The sequence below is a fragment of the Callorhinchus milii genome, unplaced genomic scaffold (assembly GCF_018977255.1).
Source record: "Callorhinchus milii isolate IMCB2004 unplaced genomic scaffold, IMCB_Cmil_1.0 Scaffold2, whole genome shotgun sequence".
Lineage (NCBI taxonomy): Eukaryota > Metazoa > Chordata > Chondrichthyes > Chimaeriformes > Callorhinchidae > Callorhinchus > Callorhinchus milii.
In genome coordinates, this window is record NW_024704743.1 from 31,050,173 (window position 1) to 31,077,252 (window position 27,080).

The 27,080-nt window shown below is 42.8% G+C and overlaps 1 protein-coding gene across 1 annotated transcript in view; it reads right to left on the reverse strand.

Moving 5' to 3' along the window:
- Window positions 1-27,080, reverse strand: part of cdkal1 (CDK5 regulatory subunit associated protein 1-like 1) — a 472,504-nt gene that overhangs the window by 107,106 nt on the left and 338,318 nt on the right. Inside the window, exon 11 of the mRNA XM_042332426.1 lies at window positions 13,719-13,899. Coding sequence (XP_042188360.1) covers window positions 13,719-13,899 — 181 coding nt within the window. The remainder of the gene's footprint in view (window positions 1-13,718; window positions 13,900-27,080) is intronic.

A 27,080-nucleotide genomic window follows, 5' to 3' on the forward strand; every position in this document is an offset into this window, starting at 1 on the left:
ACTTACAACTAACACTGAAAGAGTTAAGCCAAAGCAAATGCACCACACACCGGCATCTCATTCACCAGTGTTTTTGGATGACCTTCTACTGTGCTGAGGTCAACAAATTACTTACAGCTTTCAATAACAATTTAATGATGTGCATGTGTGATGCCTATGGCAGCAGATAATGGACAGCTTTAAAAAACAGAAAAGAATCTAAGACTGTCGAAAATGAGACAGTTGTCCGCCAGTCTTTATTTAAAGACATTTAACCAGGACAGACCAATTAGATTGCACACCTTGTTTACACTGGGGCCCAGGGTCAAAATAGGGGAATGAGAAGCAGGTTCCTGGGAAACACGAGCCAGAGCAGTGGTGATTTTGCCTTTAGCCAACAAAGGAAAAGAGGGCGGATGGGGGACACTCTCCCTCAATCCCTCATCCTTGCCCCCTCTCTCCCCTTTTTCAAGTCCCGCCTGAAGACCTTCCTCTTCGACCGTATTTACGGCCACCTCCCCCCAGCCTGGAGTCAGGTTCCACTACTGTTAAACGCTCTGAGACTCTACCCTGCGTGGAGGGCGCTATATAAGTGCAAGTTGTTGTTGAGAGAAGGGAATGGAGGATTATGAGAGAAGGGATTAGGGAGAGGTGGAGGCTTGTGTGGAGTTTAAACATCGGCACTGGCACTAGTTTGCCTGAACTACTTGTTTTCATCCTGTATCATATCATGTAATTTGATGTCTCATCCTGGCTTTACAATATCTCAATAATCTTTCATGTTTAATGCCCTTTTGAATGCGGAAGAGACTTTGATTAATACTTTGCATGATATTTACGCATGCAAATTATAATAATAATTATTATTCCATCTACCTGCTAATAACTGTCAGAATATTTTTCACAAATTTCATTTGAAGAAATTGAAAGAAAGATTTGGTGGTTAGAAGTTTATCAATGTTAAATTGATCCCATTTCTGCTTCTTAAAACTATCTTGTACTATTCAGGGTGACTGTGCAGGAGATTGACAAGTATGTTCTCATGACACAATATGCAGGGTACAGCAGACAGAAGGCAAGTATGTCTTCCAATGGTAACAGAGCAATGCCAGATTCAACTAACTTGCCACTTGCTTGTCAGGTTGAACAACTTTTCCAGGCTCTTCCCCACCTCGCACCCTGGTTTTCTTGCAACATGACTGGAACCCCTTTAATCCCATAAACTAAGTATTCAGAGGGCACCCACACAGGCTGTGATTGATTGTACTGCTTCCCACTTGCTGGATATCTTTTAGGGAAGATGTACGACTCTCACAGAAGTTTTGAGTTCTACTGACTGAATTGGCACAAAGCAACCAACAAGCTGACATGAACTCTCAATTTTTGCCTCAGATTCCTAAATGGCACCATTAAAGTCGAGCCACTATGATGTAGTGTCTGAACTCAAGAAGAAACCAACATACATGGATGGCATTATGATCCAGAATGCGAACACGTGATTTCAACACATAATTTCCTGCAGCAACATTTCGGTCAGACCCCAGTACGAGACTGTGCAAAAGTACTGATAATTGAGATGACAGTGGGTCATTTATTTGCTTTGGCTTAAATCTTTCACTGCAAGTTGTGAGGTTACCAATCTATCTGCTCCCTCCGCTCCATGGGCTCCGGCCTTCTTCACATCCCCGCCTTGCCTCACCCATCATTGGCGGGTGGGCCTTCAGTCTCTCTGCCCTCACCCTCCAGAACACCATCCCACAGTCCCTCCACTTCACGCCCTCCCTTGGCTCCTTCAAAACCTGGCTCAAGACCCTCCTCTTCGACTGTGCCTTCGGTGACTCTCCCCACCCTCCACCCCTCCTGATCCCAACCACCAGCTCGGGTGCGGTTCCCTGACTGTCCTCCTGCCATGAAAGGCACTATACAAATGGAATTTGTTGTTGTTGCTCAGATGTGCAACCTGATTGCATGCCAGGTGAACCTTTAATGAAATGCTCCACTTCTGAAGCGATTAAATCAATACTCTGCAGCTTTTGATTTAAAATCGCCTTTGCAACAGCTATTCCAACATTGGACTTCCTTTAGAGGATATGAATCCAAATCTTCTTCTTGAAATGCCATTCAAACTTCATGCCTCTCTCTCAATTGATTTGTTTTTCTTAGCTTTTGGCTGGCCTGCCATAGGAAGCACTTTGTGGCAGGGAGCCCTGCTCTCAGAGGGCGAAGAAAGGCGAGTGGCGTCGTCCCATTAAACACAATCACAGTTTCAGGCAATTGTGTGGAAGGATTGGCAACAGCTGTGGACAGGCATGTGGCTGAGACTGTCCCACTCCTTTGACTTCGGAGGAAGAATAGTACTGGATGACAGTAAGAGGAAATAATTGCTAGGGTGATGGGGAGGATAGAATTTGGAGGGAAATATATATAATAAAGAGGTTTCTTTTAGAAACTTTTCCACAATTACAGGCTGACTGAATCTGTATTAAACAATTCTGGCACTAATTATTCTACAATAATTGAAAAATAAAATTCTGATTCCATCCGAAGAGTGCAATAAAACACCCGACTAACCTTTCTCATTGCATGAAATAAACGATCCCCGCACTGTCATTACAGATCAAGTGAGATGGGTAGGTTCTATTAAATGGCATTAAATGTGGGCCTTTTAGAAAGGTCCAGCTGTTGCTGTGTGGGTCTATGGGAGAAATGACAGCAAAATGAGCACATACTCTTATTTTTAAACAGTTGCATTAACAGTGAATTTTCAATTGTCTTCTGACAATATTTTAAAAGCCACAGCATACTATGTATGTGAAAGGCAAACCTGATATTTTACTGATTAAAATGGCAATTATTTCTCTATTGCGGGTGCTTGCATGCAATTAGAAAGGAAATATGCTGTCAATTAACTGACAAAAAACACTATCACTTTTAGAAAATAAAATGCGGAATGAATCTTCCTTCTAAAAAGGCTGCTGGTCATGTTATCAACTGCACTGAAAAAAAAGCAAGCACCAAATTGAAATACAGTCATGTGAGACAGAGGCTGCACAGCTAAAATAAAGGTAGAAATAGTAAACGTGAAAACGCTAACAAAAGCTTCTCTTTTCTTTTGAGCTTCTATTCTCTGATTAGTTTATGTCTGTGCAATTCAATATAGTGAGATAATTTTAAACGGCAGCGTTTCTGAATCGTTATCTTCAAATTACATTCAAAGCAACTGAAGCGGTCTTTTCGGTCTGAATATTAATTTTCAAGCATGCATATTACGATATAATAGAAGTGTAAATAGCTCTGGAATAAATCCAAGCAATTAGATTGGGCTCAGGTTGTGCACAGACAAGTTTACACTGTGCGACCGGCAGCTCTAAACCTGGTTTCAATGGTCTGCGGTCTCTTGTTGGAGCACAATCGATAAAGAGACAATAAGGAACACATTAGTGCATACTCACTCTTCCCCAGCATTCCTCAGCTACACAATCCACCAATTTAATTGCAACATGATAATTCAATCACAGGGTTTGAAAAGGCAACTTACCAACTAGTTGAGTGTAAATTTAAGACTTGATTGAGGGGTTTCTGAAGAAGATAGTAAAATACATGGCAGGGGTTCAAATCAATCATCCCTCCCTAGCCATAGACAGTTCTCATCTACTGTAATCCACAAAAGCTACTGGCTCATTGAGGAGCAGGAACTATTATTGATTAGCATCATAATTCCATGAATTTAACCTGCTGCCCTCCTGTCTCCATTTCAGTAAAAATTTCCAGATAATTGGCCATCTCTTGGCCTCATTCCTGATAACCCTGCAGCCTTGTGTGCTGCATGGATGGCACTATCCATGCACCCAACTCCCCCCACAAGGAGGTTGTCTCAAAGCACTTGTTAGGATATACCATAAAATGTAGTGATTGCGTATGTTGTCTCCTTCAGAAAACACAACTCAAGGTACCTGCATGCCCAAAGAATCCCACCAGAACAAACTGCATAAGTGGAAATCACAACGACAGGTGGGAAAGATGAGAGTCAGAGACCACAGAAACAGATTCTATCAAATTCTTGAAATAAAATCTTTCATAATCCATTTTTGACCAGTTTGCATCCAAATTTCATGCACAACTTTAATCTTGGGTTATATTTATGAAATTAGAGAAAATAATAAATTCAAATTGGCATGGGACTGACTGACTGAAGGAAGAGGTTTCACAGATCAGATTGGTGTTTCATCCACCGAGGACTATTGTCCATGGTTAACAAAAAAAAAGCACTTATGGGAAGAAGCCAGTCAGAAATCTAGTCTGCCATTTTATTAGATCGTGGTAGATCTTTTCATAGAAACAAAGAATTTTACAACACAACTGGACATAGCCCACCGTGCCAAAAAAGCCATGTGTTTAGTCCCACTTCTTCATACTACTCCATATCTTTCCCTTCAAATACTTGTCCACCTTCCCTCTCAAAAATATCATGGACTCCACTTCACTCATCATTTTTGACAGAGTACTTCACAATCCCGCAACCCCTGCTCAAATCAACCTCTCCCAACCTTTTTTGTCCATTAATGATCCTTTAATTCATTTCCTTGCCTTTTCTCTGTATAGCTAAATGAAATAGAAAATCTTGATCATCCAGTTACAGTGGTATGTGTCACCCTGGCTCAGTTGGTAGCACTTTCGCCTCTGAGTCAGAAGACCGGGTTCAAGCCCCAAGTCGAGATTTTGAATTTCAGTCTGGCTGACCCTAGTGTAAAGCTGGGCAAGTGCTGCATTGTTAGAGCTGATGAGATGTTAAACCAAGGTCCCGTCTACCTGTTCAGGTGGAAATTAAAGATCCCATAATACCATTCAAAAAGAGAAGAGTTTCTCATGGTATCCTGACCAACAATTTTCTCGATAGAATTGGTGATTCATTTAATAGGTGTTTGATGAACACATTGGCTACTCTATTCGTTCAGAAAATACATGCAATCACTACATTTTACAGTATATCCTAATAAGTGCATTGAGACAACCTCCTTGGAAGGGGAGGTAAGTGGAGTCTCCTTGGAATTGACTGGCTTTAAGGTGACATGTTAGGCAATGGACTGTCATAATTGAGCCAGCCCTCTGGCGATCTCAGTAGTCCAGTTCCTGAGCTGGATTCCAGGGCACTGCTGATGACAGAACAGCCAACCTGGCTCATCGGCAGGACCTGGAAGGGCAGAATAGTCACTGGAAGCAGGGAATCAACCCACTCAGCTCCTATTAATCCTGCAAGCCTTAATGGATAGGGTTGTCCTAGCTGGACAAGCAGTGGGAAAGCTTACCAGACAGCAATATCAATGGCAAGTTATGCGGTTTTAGCTGGTTAGACTCCAGCAGTACCCAACGCACACTCTCGAGTCCCCAAGCCTTGGGTCTTGCCAACCTGCGCCTAATACTTTCTGAAATTAAGTAACCAGGATGCATCCCTCCAGGGGAGAGAGTGCGCATTCTATTCCAACAATCTATCGCTGGAATTTCCATGTATAGGTGGGATGTAACACCAGAAAAGCATCACCATGATTAAGGGTATCCAATCCAAATGTTTGATTGACTGACCAAAAAAACCTACCTCCAGGTGTGTAAGCTGCAATGTAAGGATTCTTATAATTATAAATTTAGGTTACATAGAAACACTAAACTTGAAAAAAGATTTACACCCGTTTAAATCAGCCTTGTCCGTTGCTAAACCTACGCGTAACTCTTCAATATCAATAATTCACATTTAGATCAGTTATAATGTCAGTGGACATCTGGCCAACTGGTTTAGCATCTTCAGTCACTCTCTGAAAACATCTGCCTTAATGTATCTGGGCAAACCAAAAAAAATTCAGAGTAAATAAGCGAAGTCACACATGAATGATGCAGTATATTTACTCTTGAAATTAGATTCTTCATTGACCACAAATTAATAATCAGGAGCCTGCATTTCCAAGGGAGAAATATTCAAGGCACCTGACACTACAAGTGAACAACAGCTCTGAGCATTAACACCCCCCACATCCTGACTCTTACATAATCCCTCTCTAGCCTGTTATTTCCTTCTGGCAGGGACCATTTGGAGCAAAATTGCTTATAGAAACACTCAGAACCAATAGTAGCAGAAAAAGGCTGTTTGTGATATGTTAGATTGGACTGAAAATAACTCTTAAAAGCATTTCAGATGTTTTTTTAAAGAGATGGGGATTCAAAAATAGGACAGAGTGGGGTAAAAAGAGAACAGGAAGAAAATAATAATAATCCTTTCATTTGATAAAAAAAAAGCACCTTCAATCACATTAAAACATCTCAAAGCACTTCACTAACTCTTCTGTAAAGTGTAGGGACTATGTATTTGTAGGCGAATGTGGCAGTCGATTTGCAATCAACAGCAATGTCCCACAAACAGCCTTGAAGTGAATGACCAATTTTTTNATCTGAGTGATTCATGGTCAGGACACCGGGAGAAGCTCCTTCCTCTTTGCTAATAGTGTTATGGGATCTATAAAGTCAGTACAAACAGGCAGACCTTGGGTACATGTTTCATCTGAAGGGTGGCACCCCCAAGCATAGTATCTTACTTTCTCAATTTAAAATAGAGTTCAGCACACTTATATCAGTAGGCTTTAGGTCACTCGTGTAAAAGCTTGCTTTGAGGTCACTGATTTCAACCAAGGCAAAAATGAGCAACTACAACCTCTAGGCTATGGAATTCACACCTCTAGGCTATGGAATGGAAAAACATTCCACTCTTGATAGGTATCCAGTGACCTCTCTTCTCCCCCCACACACATACACCGCCTCCCCCCACGAAAAAATAAGTGAACATTGTTGGAACTTTGAGCTTCATTTCGCCCACAAAATATACAGTCAATTCACTTTACACTATATTCTGTGAAGCACTCTGAGATGCTTCGAAGATGTGATAAGGCGCTATATCAAATGCAAGGATTAGTATTATTATTGTCTCGGCTGATCCTTCATTGCAGAGCTCCAGATAAAAAATAGGCCATTCACGTCATGGCTGTTTGTGACACATCACTGTGCACAAAATTAGCTGCTGTGCTTAGTTAGTACATAGTCAGCTCACTTCACAGAAAAACTCTGTGAAGCACTTTGCAACTTTAACATGATGAGGCATTTCATCAAATGTAAGGATTATTATTATATTATTCAGCGATTTTTTTTACAGGTGCAGCATGGAGTTAGAGATGGGAAGGGAGAGGGAGCAAGGACCTGCCTGCATAGTGTGGTACTATAGAGACAGTACACCTGTGCTTGACAATGTTTTTGGTTAGTACTGTAACTTATATTTTACGTGATTACCTATTATTTGCCCAGTTTCTATATCCACTATATTAATGTGGATAACCAGCTCTCTACTGTAAATCAATATATTTCTTAAACTTTTATTCACAGAGGATATTTAAATATCTTGTTTATCAGCACTTTATTCTACACAGGTATGAAATTAATGATTTCTAAAATAATATTTTTTGAATGTTATGTTTGCTGCAATACAAACACATTTATCGATATAGCTATGTTGAAGCTGCTTTGGGCTTTTTCTTTTATTGCAATCAACAACAACAAGATTGCATTTATAGAGCGCCTTTCACGTCGGGAGGACGTCCCAAGGCGCTGGACAGTTGGGTCGGGACCCGAGCAGGGGGGAAATGGTCAGGGTGAGGGGAGGGAAGGGAGGGAGCGAGGAGGGGGTAGAGAGTCGAGAGGGGAGCTGAAGGCACGGTCGAAGAGAAAGGTCTTGAGACCGGCCTTGAAGGAGGAAAGGGAGGAGGCGGCGAAGGCACTGGGGATGGAGTTCCAGAGCCTCGGGGCTGAGAAGCTGAAGGCCCGGCCACCGATGGTAGGGCGGTTGGGGCGGGGGATGTGGAGCAGACCGGAGCCAGAGGAACGGAGGGTACGGGCAGGTAAGTAGGAGGATAGTAGGTCGGAGAGGTAGGAGGGAGCAAGGCCGTGAATGGCCTTGTAGGTGAGGATGAGGATCTTGAATTCAATCCTCTGGGGGATGGGGAGCCAGTGGAGGCGAGCGAGGGTGGGAGTGATGTGGTCGCGAAGCCTGGTGCGGGACAGGACACGAGCTGCAGAGTTCTGAATGACCTGCAGCTTGTGGAGGGAGGTGCCGGGAAGGCCGGCGAGGAGAGAGTCCCATAGTCCAGCCTTGAGGTGATAAAGGCGTGGACCAGAGTTTCAGCAGCGTGAGGGGTGAGGTAGTGCCGTAGTCTGGCGATGTTCCGGAGGTGATGGGTTCAAAGGTGTGTAGGGGAGGATGGGTAGGAGTCAGAGTATGGGAGGGAAGCGGTGGGGGGGTGGGTGGAAGTTGGAGAGGCAGTGACCGCGGAGCAGATTCCTTTGATTTTGGATTCAAGGAAATCCAGCATCTCCTCACAGTGAAGGTTGGAGGAGATGACCTGCGCGGGGTGGCGTGGGGGACAGAGGAGTTGGGATGTGGTAGAGAACAGTAGCCTGGGGTTGTTCTTTGCCTCCAGGATTATCCTGGAGTAGAAGGACGACTTGGCCGAGGCTAGAGTGGAGCGGTAGATTTTGAGGAGGTCCAGCCAGATTTGTCAGTGGACCGTTAGGCCAGATTTGAGGCAGGTGCGTTCAGCGGCCCGCACCTGGCTCTTCAGTGAGTGGAGGTGGGTGGTGAACCAGGGGGAGGAGCGAGAGTAGGAGACAGTACGGGAGTTGATGGGGGCAAGAGCGTCGAGTGTGGAGGAGAGGGTGTTATGGAGGAGGGTGAGAGCAGAAGAGGGGTCAGTGAGGGTTGAAGGCCAGAGGGAGAGGAGTTCAGGACTCCAAGGCAGCGGTTAGGGATTGTGGGGGTAACTTCTTCCAGGGGCGGTAGAAGATGGTGGTGGGTCTGGTGGAGGTGGGGAGGGGGTGGAGGTGGTGAAGGAGATGAAGTGGTGATCGGAGACGGCCTTGTCGGTAATGGTGACATCCGAGACACTGAGGCCCCGGGTGATCACCAAATCGAGTGGGTGGCCGTGACTGTGAGTGGCGGAGTTGATGTGGAGGGAGAGGTTGAGTGAGGAGAGCAGGGAGGAGAAGTCCGATGAGATGGAGCAGGAGGGGGTGAAGTGCAGATTGAAGTTGCCCAGGATGATGAGGCGATCAGAGCAGAGGCAGAGAGATGTTAGTAAGGTAGGAATATCGGAGATGAAGGTGGGAGAGGTTTTAGGGGGCCGGTAGAGGAGGAGGATTTTGAGTGAGAGATAGGAGGAGTGGGAGAGGGTGAGGTGCTCAAAAGAGGGGAAAGAGCCAGGGGAGTAGGGGAATAGGGCAAGTGGTGTCCTTGAGATAAGGGATTCACCACCGCCACGGCGATTGGGGCGAGGGATGTGGTGGGAGGTGTAGCCGGGTGGTGTGGCCTCCATGAGGGGGAAGGTGTCGCTTGGGGTGAGCCAGGTTTCAGTTAAGGCCATGATGTCAATGCTCTCATCAAGGATGAGATTGTTGATGACCAGGACCTTGTTACAGAGAGAGCGGACATTTTGTAGTCCGATGTGGAGGGAGCAGTTGACAGAAGGGTGTGTGGGGAGGGAGGGGGGTCCAGGTTGTGAGGCAGGTGTAGGGGGAATGGGGATGAGGGAGGAGAGGTTGGCTCCCTGGGTCTGTGTCCGGGGTGGCTGACGAGTGTGGTGGGGAATGGGGCAGTCGGTGTGGCTGCTGGTGGACAGCCAACGCCGAGTGCCGCGGTGAGCCCGGCGGAGGATTCCCAGGCTGGAACAGAGGGAGGTTGTGGGAAGGTCAAGAGGGGATAGAAGGCGAGGGGGACGGAGAGAGAGGAGGACAGAGCGGGAGAGATGCAGAGTGCGGAGGGTTTGGGGGGGAGAGAGGAGGGGGAAGTGAGGGAGGGAGGGAGTGAGGGGCTTGGGTTAGATGGCAGCCATAATGCGCACGCGGGGACCGGGAGCGAGCGGTCAGGTGAATGGCATTAGCCCAAAGGCTGGAATCAATTCATGTTAAGCAATAACCTGCATACCACAAAATTGTATTCACTTCTTAGGACCAAATCCTAGACTCTCTTAAGTTATTGCTTTTAAATAGGAGTCTTAAGCATATAATCTTCTCTTAAACAGCCAAATAGTCATTTGTGGGCACCCTACAATTTAGTGAATAAAGCTGCAGAGCAGTTTAACAATAAGCTTTATACACGAGGAGGAAGCTGGTTCTATTCCTGTCACTGGGACATGTTCTGCATCCGCATGCAGAAAGCTGTTGGCTTTACAATCCACAACTGCATTTACCAGCATGTGCAGGTTAGGTTGCGCATTTGTCAAGACATGAAGCCAAGCCCTACGAGAACTATTCTTGCAATAACAAGATTTTTATGCTTTGACCGTACAAAATATTGGGAGTCCATTACCTTATAAATAAGTCAATGCTATGATAAAGGGCATTTCAAAAGGATGCCCCTTATTTACATTTATTTGGGTGCCCTTCAATTGATATCCAGTGCACCAGAAGAAAAACTGGCTCGAAAGAAGTACAGTGCCTAACAATGTAACCAAGCAGAAAGAGCATACACAATGAAACATATATCTCCCAAGGGCCAGAGTAATTGGCTCCCTTTGCTGATAGTTCAAGTTGCACTCACTAACTTTTCAAAATCATATTAAAAAAACAACAGAAGTAAAGGATATTATTGTTAACCCTAAATATGCAAAACTAAATACTGGTGCGAGGAAACTCTTCAGTTTGCAAAACCTGGGTATATTATTTGTATTATTTGCCTGCTCTGGGATTTGAAGAATTGAGAAAAGATTGAATTAACACACACCTGTAGCCTTAGAAATGGTATGTAGTGGATGGAATCACAGGTGCGCTAGGAAAAGCCTAAAAACAAGCTTGGAGTGAGTGAGTGATTCACCAACGGGTATTGTCCTCCAAGTGTTTAAATTGTTAAAAAAATACAATGCAATTTTTAACTTTGCAGCAACCTTTCACAATGTGCGAACGTCTCAAGTTCTTTACGCAACTGACTGGGCACTTAAGCCAGGGAGAGGAGGATGGGGGAGAACTGAAAAGGGTGGGGGTGGTAATGTGAAGCAGGCTGGCATTCACTCAGTGGAAGGAGCAGCCAGGTCTATAGGATTGCAGGAGGTCACACAGGTAGGGTGGACTGAGGCTGTGGAGAGATTTGAATGCGAAGATGAGGATCTTGACTCGATCTGTTGGGATTCTTCTGTATTTTACCATGCAAAACAGCAAAGTCCCATGGCACAGCCCAATCTCCTGTGATGTACCACAACCCCCTCCACTAACCCACTATATCAATACAAGCAATTGCTTTCAAATTAAAGGTTTCCATAGATTCCTGCTTGTAATCCAGTCTCAGAGTTTAAGCGATCAACAAACTGTTTGGCTGGATTAGTGAATTGCAGTCCACTGCCATGATACATCAGGCAATCCTGTTTATGTGGAAGAGGACAAAGTGGATATTATATTGGAACAACTTCAAGATAAATTTAAAAAGTATAGAACACTAGATCAAGCAAAAGTCCATTAAAATGGATGTACAGACCATAAGGAATTATGTACAGGACAGATTAAGTTACCTTGAGTGGTGGTTTGCATTATACAATCATGTTTACCCACGTTAACCATTGTGCTGCTATTTTCTTTTTCAATGGTACAACACCTCACATCTCTTTGTATTTCATGTACATGTCCTTTATCACGGCCAGTATAAACATTTACGTTGGCAAACACCTGGATGCAATACGTTTGTGAACTGCATCATATCCCCCTCAGATCTGAACATTTATTTTGTGTTATTAAAATGTAATTTTATCTGAAAATAAATCTGTTATAGATCACCTCCTGTAGAGGATGAATGGATTAAGTTACTGGAGAACATCTGGAATATAAATAGCAAAAAAAAATAAAAAAAATGTGGAAGATAGGCCATTCTCTTCATCTACACTGAAGATCACTGAATACATTTCCCTACACACCATTCTTTCATTCTCACACTCCCTTTATATCTGCAATACATTTTCTGGTTAGACTTTATCCACAGAGGAATAAATGTTTTCTTCGTAGAAAACATACATGAATGCTGAAAACAGTAATCGAAATAAAGAAAGAAAAGGATGAATAGGCAAAGAATGGCTTGACAAGTTTGAACAGCGAGGGGTCACGTAAAGGGCTTGCCTGTGCTAATTCCTCAGCCTGTGAAGAGATTCTGTTGCACAGAGCTGCAGTGTACACATGCACACGTCAATGAGCTGATTCAGCATTTGCAAGTCAGCAGTGGAATTTATGAAATCTCAATGCTGTGTGTTACCTGTTAAAAAGCAAGTGTTAAAACAACAGAATTTTCATGATCCCGGTCTTACAGTGGGATATTAGCTGGCACAGAATGGCACTAATAAAACCCTTTTGGATAGAATTGTACAACAATCTTTCACCGCATTAGAAAGAAAAAACTTGCATTTTTATAGTATCGTGTCATGTCAAAACATCTCAAGGTGCTTCACAATAATAACTTTCAAGTGCCAAGCTGTTATTGTAGACACATGAAACCTCTGTACCAAAAGCACTTTGATATGTTTTTGTTTTGAATTCCAGCAACATCATTTATAGCTTGAGTTATTATAATAATGCACAGAACACCCTCACTATAACCACTTTTGTAGGACTTCCAAAGAAAGCTTTGCACGGAGGGATTAGTGCATAGTGTACAAATTATTAAAGTACTTTGGCAAGCTAAATAAGGCAAAGTTTCTGTTCATTGGGGCAACATTGAAATCAAGGGTTTTAGAGAAATTCATGAAATCTAGTCAATATTAAATATGAATCCTCCTACCATTTTTTGATTCTCAATCATTTATATGGCAAATATTGGTTGGGTTTTTAACTTATGTGAACAGTAGTCCTTGGTATTATGAACAACAGAGCCCTGTTATAGGTAGTAGATCAGGTTGTTTGAAAAAAAAGAAAATGAGCTAAAATTGTGAATAATAATAATAATCCTTGCATTTGATATAGCTCCTTTCATGTCTTCTAGACGTCTCAAAGCGCTTCACAGAATAGAGTGTAAAGTGAATTGACTGTATATTTGTGGGCGAAATGTGGCAGGCAATTGCGCACAGTAGTGTCCCACAAACAGTTGTGGATTGAAATGACCAATTTATTACTGTTTTTTTTTCTTGAGGGATTATTATCAGTGGTGTGGAGTACTGAACTTGCCCAAGGTTTCACCCTGCCGGGAATCGAACCCAGTCTCTCGCTTGCAAAGCGAGTGCTCTAACCACTGGGCTGCAGGACTCCACAAAGCATATCATTTCTACACTACTTTTACACCACTACACCAAGGAATCAAACTGAGGACGAAGGCTCCATTCGGTTGGGATTTAGCTTACGTTTGACATATCCTATAAAAATAACAACAATACCAGAAGACAAACGTGACATAATCATGTGGTTCTGTGTGTGTCAGTTGCCAGTTTTACAACAACAACAACAAATTATATTTGTATAGAGCCTTTCACGTTAGGAGGACGTCCCAAAGTGCTGGACAGTCAGCGATCCGCACCTGAGCTGGTGGTTGGATTAGACGGGTAGAGGGTGGGGAGGATAGAGGTAGGACGGTGAGCGAAGGCACATACTTGTTGGAAATTGTGATCAGTTCAGATTGTTACAGATCTAACCGAGTGAACTTGCAGCATTTGCTAAAATAAGATGAAGAATTTGAATGGAAAACTCACCTCTTGGGCAGGGACTTGTTCCATTTTGGCGGCTGGGGTTCCCGGACGTGGGTAAAACTGATTGATGAACAAGCTTGGAAATTTGTACTCCTTGACCAGTTTCACGGTTTCCTGGAAATCCTCTTCTGTCTCTCCTGGAAAACCACATATAATATCTGTGGCAATTGTAATCCCTGGCACCCTGTTAAAAGAGAAAGATTCATACTTATACATCAATTAATAACTTGGAAGAATAAAGAGATCAAGCAGTTAAACAAGCTGAAACCAGGATTCGAACCAGCAACCTGTATGGCATAGCACTGTGGAAGGCTGTATGCCTTCACCCACTGGCATGACCAACTTACATGACTATTCTACGCGTACGAAATGCAGCCCACATGCAGGGACTGGTTCCAGTTTGGCGTGAAGCTAAGGTGAAGCTAAGACAGCAAAGAATAAAATGAACAAACATTTATACCGCAGCCTTCTCATTAAGTCTCTTGGAATTACAACATGAGTGGAAAATGGCCTAAAGTTAGAGCACCTATTTGTGAAGTCTTCGTTCACTCTTTCCTGACTGAAAGCATTCTCCATATGTTCGCAGTAAGCCCAGGGCCTCAGATTACTCCTAAGTGGTACGTAGAGGATGACTCCATTTGAAGACAACTGCAGTTTTTTCATTCGCCCAAAGACATGATGGCGACTGTAACATGCACTTCAAAAAGATTAAGTGCCATAAAAAATGTATCAAGAGGGAAGAGGCGAAACTTTGCCCATATTTGATGTCAATTGATGCCATTTGTATACAGTGAAGCAAACCTGAAGAAACATCCATGAAATCAGAGCTAAAGGCTTCTCTCCAGAAAGGCAACTTGTATTAGGAACATACATGAAAACAGGGACAACCATACTGCAGATGTTAACCACTTTTATTTCAAGACCTCAAAAGCAATACACAAACATTTCTGAAATAAGTGAGCACAGAGTAGGGAATCTTTTTTCATGCCAAACCTAATTTATCAGCTGTAAATATTATAATAAACAGGTTGAAATATAGATTGGGTTCATATTAAAATAATAGTGCAGAAACAGACCTTTAAAAAAAATGCAAAAAGAAGTTGCGCAACAACAAAATAAAATAATGTACAGACAGTTAAGCAGAGATGCGGATTCAAACTGGTGATCCATCCACTGAGTACACCAGGTGGTGCAGAAAGGAACTAAAACTTACAAAATAACAAAGGTGTAGAAACAATGCCAAACTGATGTCAAAAGGATTGAAGCAACTTGACGGATGGCTTGTCACAGGTATGTGCTGATATATTCATTCGGCAAACAACTGACAATTCACATCAAAACCAGATGTGAAAAGATTCAGGTATTTTTGCAGGTTAGTTATAGTACCACAGCAGACTTGCACTGTCAGTGTGGCAGTGATATATCACTATAAAGCGATTGATTTAATTTTGAAGAACAGTTGTGCAGGCTCAGCTGGTTATTTTAAATTTGCACCACCTTATGTAAAAAGTGGAAACAATTTAATATGGCAGCTGTGTTAAATGCCCAATTCTTAACGGGTACCTCTACAGCTACAACGACTAAACTTACACCTTAAACAGCTTCACAGAGTTGATACCCTTCATACACGTATCAAAGTATTACGAGCCTCTGTGAAGACTGACCCCATCAGGAGTATTGCAACAGGGGTTTTAAAATCAATTTAAGTAGCTTCTCGCTGTGCAACTGACCCAGGCCAAAGTAAATCAATGGTTGGGTATTGCTCCCTCCCATTGCCCACTGCAAACCTGCTATGAGAGATGGAGGGTTGTGTGTCAGCCTGGCTCAGTGGTAGCACTCTCACCTCCAACAAAACACACCTTGCTGGCCAACAGCTGTCCAGTTTAATGTAAGGAAGAAATTAAATAAATAGCTTGTGACAATTATGGGTTTGAACACTTAAGCCTTCTTGTCTGTTGAATGGAATTAGATCTATCTCTGGAGGCAGCGCATAATGAAAAGCGTCCGATAACACCAGCGGGAAAATTAGAATCCTACTGGACTTTGGATATCGAGTTATCCCATATAAAAGAGATCTGACTCCATAGCAAAAAAGAGTGATACTTCAGGGAGCAGACCCAATGACACTGCAAAACAATTCAACAGGTAACTTTGACATCTCCACTGCTCAAATAACATGAGCAAAAATGCAGAAAAAGGCCAGAAAAAAATTTGGTCTGGTACTCAGAAGCATCTGCCAGTCTCTGCTGTCATTATTTCGATAGCAGAAATAATAAAAGTAAATATGTAATGCCAGTCCCTCTGATGCAACTTGTGTAATGAAGACAGACATTCATACGTGGGTGAAACATCATTTTCTTACAAGTGTCCTTCGGAGTGCAGTGGGAAATGTAAAAGTGGCAGAGACTCAAAATGTGTTCCTGTGCAGCAGCTCCAGTGCGGTGGCACATTTTGCTGTAACGTATAAGTGTTAGACTTTATCCAGTTGGCCCCAGAAGCAAACTACATTGACTATTTTCAACTGAACATTATGGAAATCTTGATCCAAGCTCAAAATATCTTGGCGTGCTTATTATGTACATAGCACAATTCAACTGTATTTGGTCACATTTAAAATATACCTGCTAAAGATTACACATGCTGCTTAAAAGCAGCACATTTGAAAAGCCTTAATTTCCCATAATTTAAGCGGTTGTTTAATGTATTATAACAATAGGACTTTCGTACAGTTTGAGGAGGTCATACATTTCATTGTTAGCAGTTTAAACAGCAATGATTCTTGCTTTTAAATAATGCCAATCCATTCAATTATTCCACTGAATATGCCCGTTTAAATCCTCACCGTTTGCCAACAATAGCAAAACTGTGCTAACCTCCTGCTACTCTCCTCCCTCAACTGAACACTGTGCCCTCTCCACCCGCTGGTAGTACATTGGAAGTCAGAAGGCTGTGGGTTCAAGCCTTATGCGGGACTGTGAACTCATGCAATCTAGGCTGACATTTCAGTCGCAGTACTCGGGTTGTGCTGTATTATTGGAGGTTCCATCCTTCAAATAAGATGTTAGACGAATGGCCTGTCTACCATTAGAAATCCCATGGCACGATTCAAAATGAGAAGGGAGTTTTCTTGGTATTCCTGGCCAACGATGCATCAAATAAAATTGGTTTCATTTCATGTCTATTTCATGGCCATGTGATGATACAAGACAGGGCCTTATTATCAGCAGTTCACTGTATATCAAATAAAGGATTATTACATAACATTTCTGGTTCCAATATCTCTTACTTTGCATTTCTTTATATTAACATTCACCCACCAATCCTTGGCTCATCTGCTTAATAGGTCCAGATTTTGTTTGAAAGTTAATGCATCATCATGATATTATTCACCAACTCACATTAATTGGGATCATTGGAAAATGGACATTAAAGAACGTGCTCTTCTCCAAATCATTTACAGATAGTATGAACAGTAGGAAACGCAGATCAGAGGATTGTGGAACTCAACCAGACACTGCCCCAGATGGAGTTTTTTTTCTATTTATCACTTTCTGATTCCTGTTGTTAAGATAATCTCCAACCAACTGCATAGTTCAGAACACCAACAGCCAGCATCATCTTTAAAACTGAAATTTACCAATGAGAAATGAAGCAGGAATAAAACATGGAAACAAACAATTAAATTGATTTCTCCCCAATCACGTTCCCTTTTCCAATTTTTCTTCCCCCTTACCAGGCTAACAGTAATTAACTAATTTTGAGAGCAATCTGGGACAGTGAGCATCAATAAGCATATCTATTCATGATAGTTATCCAACACACGCACACACACACACACAGGCACATTTAGACACAGGGATTTTGGGTACAAAGCAATAACGGGGCAAGCCATGGCTGATTTTTCCCCTCTATAGCCAACGGGTGCTTGAGGTCAAATGTCGTGCCCTGTACTGACACCTCACTGCAGATCAACCAATTCAGCACAGACTGTGAATCTCCAAAGACTGTACAGCACAAAACAGGCCACTCAACCCAATCAGCGTAAATCTCTACGAATCAATCTAATCTAGAACGCTCTGGTTTGCCTGGTTCGGTATCACACCACACATTGCATTTACTCACTTGAGCCACCTGCTGATGGGTAATAAGTGCAATGTGCATGGTATAGGCACTGGAATGTATTCCTTAAAAAGAGTATGAAAATCAACTGTACAATGAAGAGTTAACTGCACAACCATATAGTTACGACCACTGAGGATTTCCTGGTGCTAAGCTTTAATCTGGAACGTATGTTGAACACCCTAAGTATGGAATTTACTTGTCAGCGTTCCAATACACACACAACGGTTCGATCAGGACATCTGCAAAAGTGGAAAATTCTAATTATGATTTTAAAGAAAACATTGGATACATACACCATTGTAAATCAGGAAAATTCATGGGCAATTTAATTTTGGGCTCTGCCCCCATTTAACTTTTCACAAAATTAAATTTGACGGCACATTTCATTTATTGGCGTGTGCTCTATTTTGATAAATAGGGGAGAGTTTGTCTCTACAAAAATCCTCTTTTTTCCCCTAAAAACTCTCACAAGGCTGGGCCACAAGATATTTTTACTGGGTATTTTCCTGATTTACAATATGTAAAACAGATAATTGCATTAAATCCACCAAGACTGGGTCAGTCTCAAATGGCTTTGGTTTATATGTGAACTTCTATATTTACAGCAGCTATTTTTAGATATATTTGTTACAATTCAGAATATTCAAGGAATTGCTTGTGCCAGACGTCCTCCCATATTATTGATTTTCTGCCATCTACAGCCCTGAAATTTTAATTTGATTTATTGTTTTGAAGGTATCAAATGTTTCCATTTACCGCCCCCCCACCCCCATGTACCCCCAAGTCCTTCTGGTTATGGACCAAGTTGCAGTTTGGAAAATATGCAGGGGACCTGTTGTTTGGTATTAGCTGCACTAAGCAGGCTGTAGGAAAACAAACTAGCCCAGAAGAATTTCCCCTTCCATCCAACGGGAGGCTGTTGGTTCCTACTGGCACATCCTCATTGTGAAGAGTCTGAGACTCAGTACGTGGAGAATGGGAGAGTTGAACCCGAGGGCGATCACCCCGTGTGTTTCACTGAGATCAGTCTCCGTATCACTCTGAAACATCATTTTTTTAAAAATCATATCAACAGGTCATGCAACAAAAAAACTAATCACTGGCCTAAGCAACACCAATATCAGATCAGTATACCTCAAGCAGAATGGAGGTCAGCTTTTGTTCATCTGGACAGTCAATGTGCAGAACCGGTTCACATCATACATAGATATAGCGAATAACAAAAGCAAGAACTTGCATTTTCATTTTGTATTATCAGGTTGAAACCTCTCAAAGTACTTCAGTCTAAGAAATGTTGAGACACATATTCAGTTAAGAACTGGATTGAAGGACACGGGGATAAGCACAGAGATAACATAACCAACCACTCTTTGGGGAACTGGAAATGAAATCTTGTGAAATTCAACTGGTCAGGGTTAAACTGCGTAGATTGTAAATGTTAGAATGATATTCTGCTGTGTTTATCAATTACTTTTGAGGGTCAGATAGAACTTGACTTTCTGGGAGGCTTTCTAATTGCACTTTCCCAGGGTTGGGGAATTCAGGATCAGCTTCCTGAGCATGGTGTCTCTCCAGGAGACAAGTAACTGCTCCCCAACAATGTCCTCGGAGCAAAATGGTGCAGGAGCAAATAAGGCCCCAGGCATTTAGGCCAGGCTTAAGCAATGCATTGAAACAAAGCTGAGGGAAACAATATTTAGGCCTAATTTCCAACATTTTTGGAATTACCAAAAGCCGATGAAGCAAAATAAGGCCAGAGAGAAAACAGATCTACTTTTTAGATGGCTTTCGGGTAACCACAATTAGCCATTTTATGAATATTGCAAATTAAACGTCTTTCCATTTTCAAAACCAGAAGTTACAATTAATATAGGACTTTGAATCCTATTTGCAAATATCGCAAATTCAATCCCAGTGTGAGCAATTTTTATATCCAGGGAGAGTACTCTGAACACAATGTATTCCCTCTAGATTTTATTTTCCCTTTAAGTTCTGTTGCAATGTGGCTGTTACTCTAGCAATCCAGCAGCCCTGATCTTAAGGGTTATTGCAGGTTTAAATTATGTAAAACTATAGAAATTAAATTAGATAAATCAAAACCAATATTTGAACCATAGAGAATTAATGGTGCCTTTGTACTTTTGTTACCATTTTAAGTATGCACAATTCCTTCCAATTTTTCTTCAGTGCTCTATGAATCATGAAAGAAAATTATTCGTAAAGGTCGGTTGTGCAAGTTGCTGTGAATAATGAGAAAATACCAAATCCTCAGACATTCAAATGCTCTTAATTTGTTGGGAGAAATAAATGGCTTTCTGTTATAACAGTTGTTTTTATTACAATTTCGAACAGAGACCGCTTACAATAAACAACACCTAACAGTGGCTGCACATTAGGAACCAGAACACAGCTGATTGGTACTGTCTAAATATCCTGTCGAGCTTCTGACATTTGCTGACGGTAAGACCGCATACTGCACAGAGTTGAGTGCAAAATTCCTAGGTAATTTAACAGCCACACCAAAAGTATCAGCACAAGGTTAATTCAAAAATCCCATATAGATTTCTTTAGAAAAGACCCTGAAGTGAACTATTCCTGTTATTCATGCACAAGGTCCCATATCAAATGCAAGGATTATTCTTATTATTGTTGTTATTGTTACAATATGCTTTTATTTTGATGCCAAAAATAATCTGAATGGTTTACAAAATGATTCAGGAGATTATTCCATCTGCTTTCTTAGTTTGAAATGAAGAGCTCCTAAATCCCTTATAGGGCTGCAAGGCATCGAGGCACTAGACAAATTCCTAACTAAGTATTCTACTGGGAGCTGAAAAGCAGTAAGTGTGTTCGTAGAAGAAGTGGTTAAAGATGCTTTGAAAACAACTTCAAGGCTTGGAACTCCCTGCTGACCACTGAAAGGGCATGGTTTTAGATAGACTTTGTTTGTGTACTACCCTGGTGAGGCACACTTCAAAAGCAAACACATCTGTGAGTTAAGAAGTGAGAAAAATCACAAATTGTCACAGGGACTAAAGCAATAGACTTGCAGTGAGGCCAGACCACCCTCCGTACTTGGGCCAGGTTTCTGTCACAGTGAACAAAACTGTAGAAATGAAGAAACTTCCAGTCACCCTCGATTAGGCGAACATCCAAAACGTAATGTAAACTGTACAATCTGCCTAAATATTACTGAAAGATTAAATAAGTACCATGGTGGAAGCTGCACCGTAAAGTTAGATGTATGTTTTGTTTAATAATAATCATCCTTGCACTTGATGCAGCTTCTTATCACGCTGTTGACATCTCAAAGCGCTTCATAGAATATACTATAAAGGATCTCCTCGCCGGCCTTCCCGCCACCTCCCTCCACAAGCTGCAGGTCATTCAGAACTCTGCAGCTCGTGTACTGTCCCGCACCAGGCTTCGGGACCACATCACTCCCACCCTCGCTCGCCTCCACTGGCTCCGCATCCCCCAGAGGATTGATTTCAAGATCCTCATCCTCACCTACAAGGCCATTCACGGCCTTGCTCCCTCCTACCTCTCCAACCTACTATCCCCCTACCTACCTGCCCGTACCCTCCATTCCTCTGGCTCCGGTCTGCTCCACGTCCCCCGCCCCAACCGCCCTACCATCGGTGGTCGGGCCTTCAGCCTCTCAGCCCCCAGGCTCTGGAACTCCATCCCCCAGTGCCTTCTCCTTGCTTCCTCCCTTTCCTCCTTCAAGGCCAGTCTCAAAACCTTTCTCTTTGACCGTGCCTTCAGCTCCCCTCTCGATTCTCTTCCCCCTCCTCGCTCCCTCCCTTCCCTCCCCTCACCCTGACCATTTCCCCGCTCCTCGCTCCCTCCCTTCCCTCCCCTCACCCTGACCATTTGCCCCCTCCTCGCTCCCTCCCTTCCCTCCCCTCACCCTGACCATTTCCCCCCTGCTCGGGTCATGACCCAACTGTGCAGCGCCTTGGGACGTCCTCCTGACGTGAAAGGCGCTTTATAAATGGAATCTTGTTGTTGTTGTTGTTGTTGTTGTGTAATTTGTGGGCTAAACTCGGCAGCCAATTGTGACCATCTTCCTTGGAGGGGGGGAGGTAAGCACGGTCTCCTTGGAGCTGAACTGGCTTCAAGGTAACATGTTTGGAAATGGAATGTGGGAATCAGGCCAGCCCTCTGTGGCAATCTCGATAGTCCGGTTCCTGAGCCAGGCAGGTCCGCAGTATTCCAGGGCACTGCTGATGACAGAACAGCCAGTCTGGCTCTTCGGCAGGAGAAGGGCAGACCAGTCACTGGGGGCAGGGAGTCATCCCACTCAGCTCCTGGTAACCCTGCAAGCCAAAGCCCTAACGGGGAGGGTGGTCCTAGCTGGACAAGCGGCGGGAAAGCTTGCCAGACAACAATATCAATGGCAAGCTGGTTAGACTCCAGCAGTACCCAACACACACTCTGGTGTCCCCAAGCGTTGGCTCTTGCCAACCTGCGCCTAATACTTTCCAGAATTAGGTTAAGCAGGATGAGTCCTTCCAGGGAGAGTGTGCATTGCATTCCAACAATCTATTTCAGTCACCCAGCTGCCAAAAAAAGAAAAAAAAATTGCGCACAGCAGCGTCCCACAAACAGTCGTGGATTGAGTGATCAAATCTTTTTGGAGGGATTTGAAAGTGATCCACCAATCAACTAACAACCAAGTTCCTACTTCCTGCCAGGTAAACAATGATACGTGGTGTAAACTTGCCTAAGGTTTCCCTGCCCGGGTCCCCTCGCTTGCGAGCCGAGTGAGCTAATAACTTTGCTTCAGGACATTGCTTAAGAAATGAAACGCTCAATGGCAGTTGAAGTAGGCATGAAATCCACCTTCACCAAAGCATATAGAGCCGAATGACTTTTAGCTCTGAGTCTGGTTTCAAAGGCATTTTATGGAATTCCCTTTTAACACTACAACTGTAAAAGCCCTCGCTCCACAGAGAACCATATTTGGTCTCAGTGCCCCTGGGGTAGGAAGGCGAAACAAAATCATCTAGCCTTCTTGATGCTAATCTCTCGTCAGTTTTCTGTGCTGGAGAGTGCACCTGTGTGGAAAGGATTGAATAAAGCTCAGCTGAGAGGCGGAGTAACCTGCTGATTATTACCTAAGGTGGAGTCCACCTTGTGGAGACCTGTTGCTCAGTGGTTAGAGCACTCGCTTCGCAAGCGAGAGATTTGGGTTTGATTCCCGGCAGGGCGAAACCTTGGGCAAGTTTACTTACTCCACACGCCTGATAATAATCTCTCAAGAAAAAANTAATAAATTGGTCACTTCAATCCACGACTGTGCGGGACACTGCTGTGCGCAATTGGCTGCCGCGTTGCACCCACAAATATACAGTCAATTCACTTTACAGTATATTCTGCGAAGCCCTTTGAGACGTCTAAAAGACATGAAAAGCACTATATCAAATGCAAGGATGATGATTATTATTATTAATTACCTAGGCTCACATGTAAAGAATACCTACTTGGGTGAGATAGCAGAGGGCTGTGGGCATCCTTGGAAATGTACTCACTTCTGAGTCAGTGCTTTCAGGAGAAAAGATGAAAAAAATGAAACGCTCCCACCCACCCCCTTTTCCAAATCATAGTTAAGATGAAGTCAATAACTTCTAAAAGAACACTGAAAATGCTAGAAGGGCAGTGGTGGGGGTAAGCAGGAGACTGGAATTTGACTGCCTTCTGTTTAAATTGAAATCAACACCTTTGCAGTCTCCCTGACAGATTTTATCACATTTTCTTCCTTTCTTATAGCTTTCCTACCACTTAATTACAAGATAATGCCAGGCAAAATTAAAGAAAAATTAAGAACAGTAAGATAGAAGAAATAGAGCCAAGCTTAAATAAGACAACATAGCTAAGGGAACAGAATACGAACATTAAACATCCAAAGTACAATTCCATTGAACAAAGATGAACAAATGTAGTCTGAATGAATAAATTCAAAAAAGCTAACTTGTTTAGGTTAGAAAGGAGAAAGGGATGAGCAACTGCCCACATTTGCGTTTTAGTTTGTAGGTTTTGTACTTGTGGCTGCAGGTGTAGATGTTGGCACGAGCAAGTGTGTCCGTAAGAGCCCAAAGGGAAGAAACTCTGAGGCTTGCGGCGACAGCTGCTGGAAGGCGTTACCTGGAGTCCAAGTTCTTGAACACGCGTTCAGACATCCAGCACCTGGAATCCACGTTGATTGGATTTCAGAGAGGTAAGCAGCTGATGCTCGAGGTCTCCACCTTCAACTGGAGGAACCATCGCATAATGGAAAGGGATGTGTGTCCAACTGCGGACAGGAATATGGTGGCATTGCAGGGATTCTTCCCCCTCAGTTCCCAGTAACCCTGCAAGCCAAATCCCTTACGGGTAAGGTAGTCCTAGCTGGACAAGCAGCAGGAAAACTTTCCAGGCTGCACTGTCAATGGGAAGCTACGCAGCTTTAGCTGGTTAGACTCCAGCAGTATCCTAACTCTGGGGTCCTCAAGACTCGGCTCTTGCCAAACTACGCCTAATACTTTCTGGAATTAGGGAAAAGAAGCTTCCAAACTATCAGAGTATCTGGGAAATAAAGGCTTATTATCAAACCTCTAAAAGACAGTTGATGACCAAAATCGCAAGAGCTTACATAAGGCAACAGCACAAAAAGGGTAAGTGTTACTCCATTAGAGCCAAAGTAAGTGAACAATACCTGGCCACAATGATCATGTGAGGACAGGAATCGCAGATAGAGAAAACAGGCCAACAAAGCAAAAGCTAATAAGAAAGAGCAGGAACAAAAGCCATTGAGAAATAGGGGCAAAGGAACGAATAACAGCATATTCAAGAGCAAGTCAGCCAAAGAGAAAAATAAAGCATGCTTGACCAACCTGTTTATTATAAATCTAAATCTGCATAATTGCTTTTTTATGTCTAATGTGAAAATATGGTCTTTTTGATGCAGTTCTGTTTATTGCTCCTGCCATTTTACAATTTATTATACTTTGAACCAGAGTAGGTTTTAATAACACCTTCAATTTATCCATACCTACATAAATAAGCAATACGTTGGAGCCATTAATGAATTCAATGGAAACTAGCATATCAATTAAATAAAGGGAACTCCTAAACACCCGAATAAAGCAAACAGAATTTCTGTTATTAAAATTCTGAACTGATTAGAAACAGAAAACATTAATTCTTCCTTGTGACTTGAAGTTGCTTTGCATAATTCAGTCGATATGAATAATGCTTTGAGAGAATGACAGATTCAAAACCTATTGTTGTTACCGACAAGACAAATGTTTGAAGTATTTTTTAAAAAAAAAATAATTCTGGACTACATACTTAGAAATTTGACAATAAACTGCTCCAAGAGAGAGAGAGAGGACATGGAGGGAGAAAGATCAGAGCACAGGATTCTAAATGTGCCAAGTTGGGAAATTAAAGCAATCCTCCTTCTTTCTCCCTCTCCACCTCTGAAGTGTTTGAATATATATCGCTTGTAAACTAATAATATTATTAATAGCTACAAATGCATTACGCGCATAAAATAGCTACAAATCCATTACACACATGCTGGCCAGATTCAAGATGACTTAAACGTGTTTTCATTTCCACTTTTTAAAAACAAGATTAATGAGATTAATGAAAGACCTTGCAAATTTTCTATTCTCAGTTACAATTGGATTATTTCTACCCCTCTAATTTTTTCCTGTCCCCAAAGCATTGCCAAAGGAATTGAGTTCAGATCCCCAGATGTTGTACTTAAGCTGTCGAGTGATCTGGTCAGACTGCACCAAGAGTATTATGTACAGTTCTGGTTGTTGCAACATAAAGGGGCTGCCCAGGTCGTAGAGGCAGGGCAGAGGAGAGCAATCAGGATGATTTCCAGCATTCGAGGAGTGAGCTTTGAGCAATGGTCAGACAAGCTTGGCTCTAGACTTTAAAAGAGATGTCTTAGAGGAGACCTTATAGATACAGGGTTCGTTGTCAGACTCCGCCACTGTGAAGTGCTCCGGGACACTGCCCATGTGAAGGGCACTATATAAATGCAAGTTGTTGTTATTGTATATGAGGGAGCAAGTGGAGGGATTGGGGATGGGATTCCAGAGAACGGGGGCAGAAGGGGAGTCGACTTTTCAAACCTGTAGGGCCAGAGCACCGCCATATGCTGCAGTGTCAAGAACTCTACACACAGACTCCAGGGGCAGCTTAATCAGAGCACTGTACAGCTTGAGCATGCTTTCCAAAGAACCCCACCTGCCAGGACAGATAGGGTGGGGGAGGACATGAATCAGGTATTTGCTGAGCGAAGGGTCAGGTCGGTAGGGTTAAAGGAGGTTACAGAGATGGGATGGAGCAAGACCGTGGAGTGTTTCCATGCAACCTCTTTTGCAGGATAAGCAACTCCACAAAAACTAATTTCTTCACAATTAATTCTATGCTTGGTTTATTATATATGTGACTGCTTGTGGTCACTATCCACTTCATCACTGAGTAAATCTAACCTCCTCTGTAGTACGTAGCAACGTTTGCCTTCCGCTGGGGCTGCCTGTAAAACCACTGGTTCGGTTATGAACGATTTTCATGTGAATATAATTTCCACTGTGAAGCAGCAATAAACACAGCAAACAAGATAGGGCACTGGGCTACAGTGCCAAATCAGTTGGTCAGAAAGCATGCTCAAGCTGTACAGTGCTCTGGTTAACATATCCCTGGAGTACGTGGTGTGTAAAGTTCTTGACACTGCAACATAAGGAGATGCTCTGGCCCTACAGGCAAAGGTAGGTTTGAAATGTCTGCTTCCAGGCACCTGTTCAGAACCATAGAACAGATTAAGGAGGGAAAGAAAAACTACAAGCAAAGGGAAAAAGATACAAGCAAGTACCTTCCTTCTTAACATTAGGCTCATGCCACAAATATATTCAAAAACACTGGCCCTTTTGATTTGTACTCCACAAGAAAACTATCCTTTCAACCCCATATCTGCTCCATGACCCGATCTGCCTTCCCCCACCTCCGCAATATCGCCCGGCTCTGCCACTGTCTCACACCACAGACCACCGAAACCCTCGTACAAGCTTTCATTACATTGAGACTCGACTATGCAAACTCATTGCTTGTCAACCTTCCCAACTCCTCCCTCCACAGGCTGCAGATCATCCAGAACTCTGCAGCCCGTGTCCTCTCACTCACTAGGCTCCGAGACCCTACCATTCCCATCCTCGCCCAACTCCACTGGCTTCCCATCAC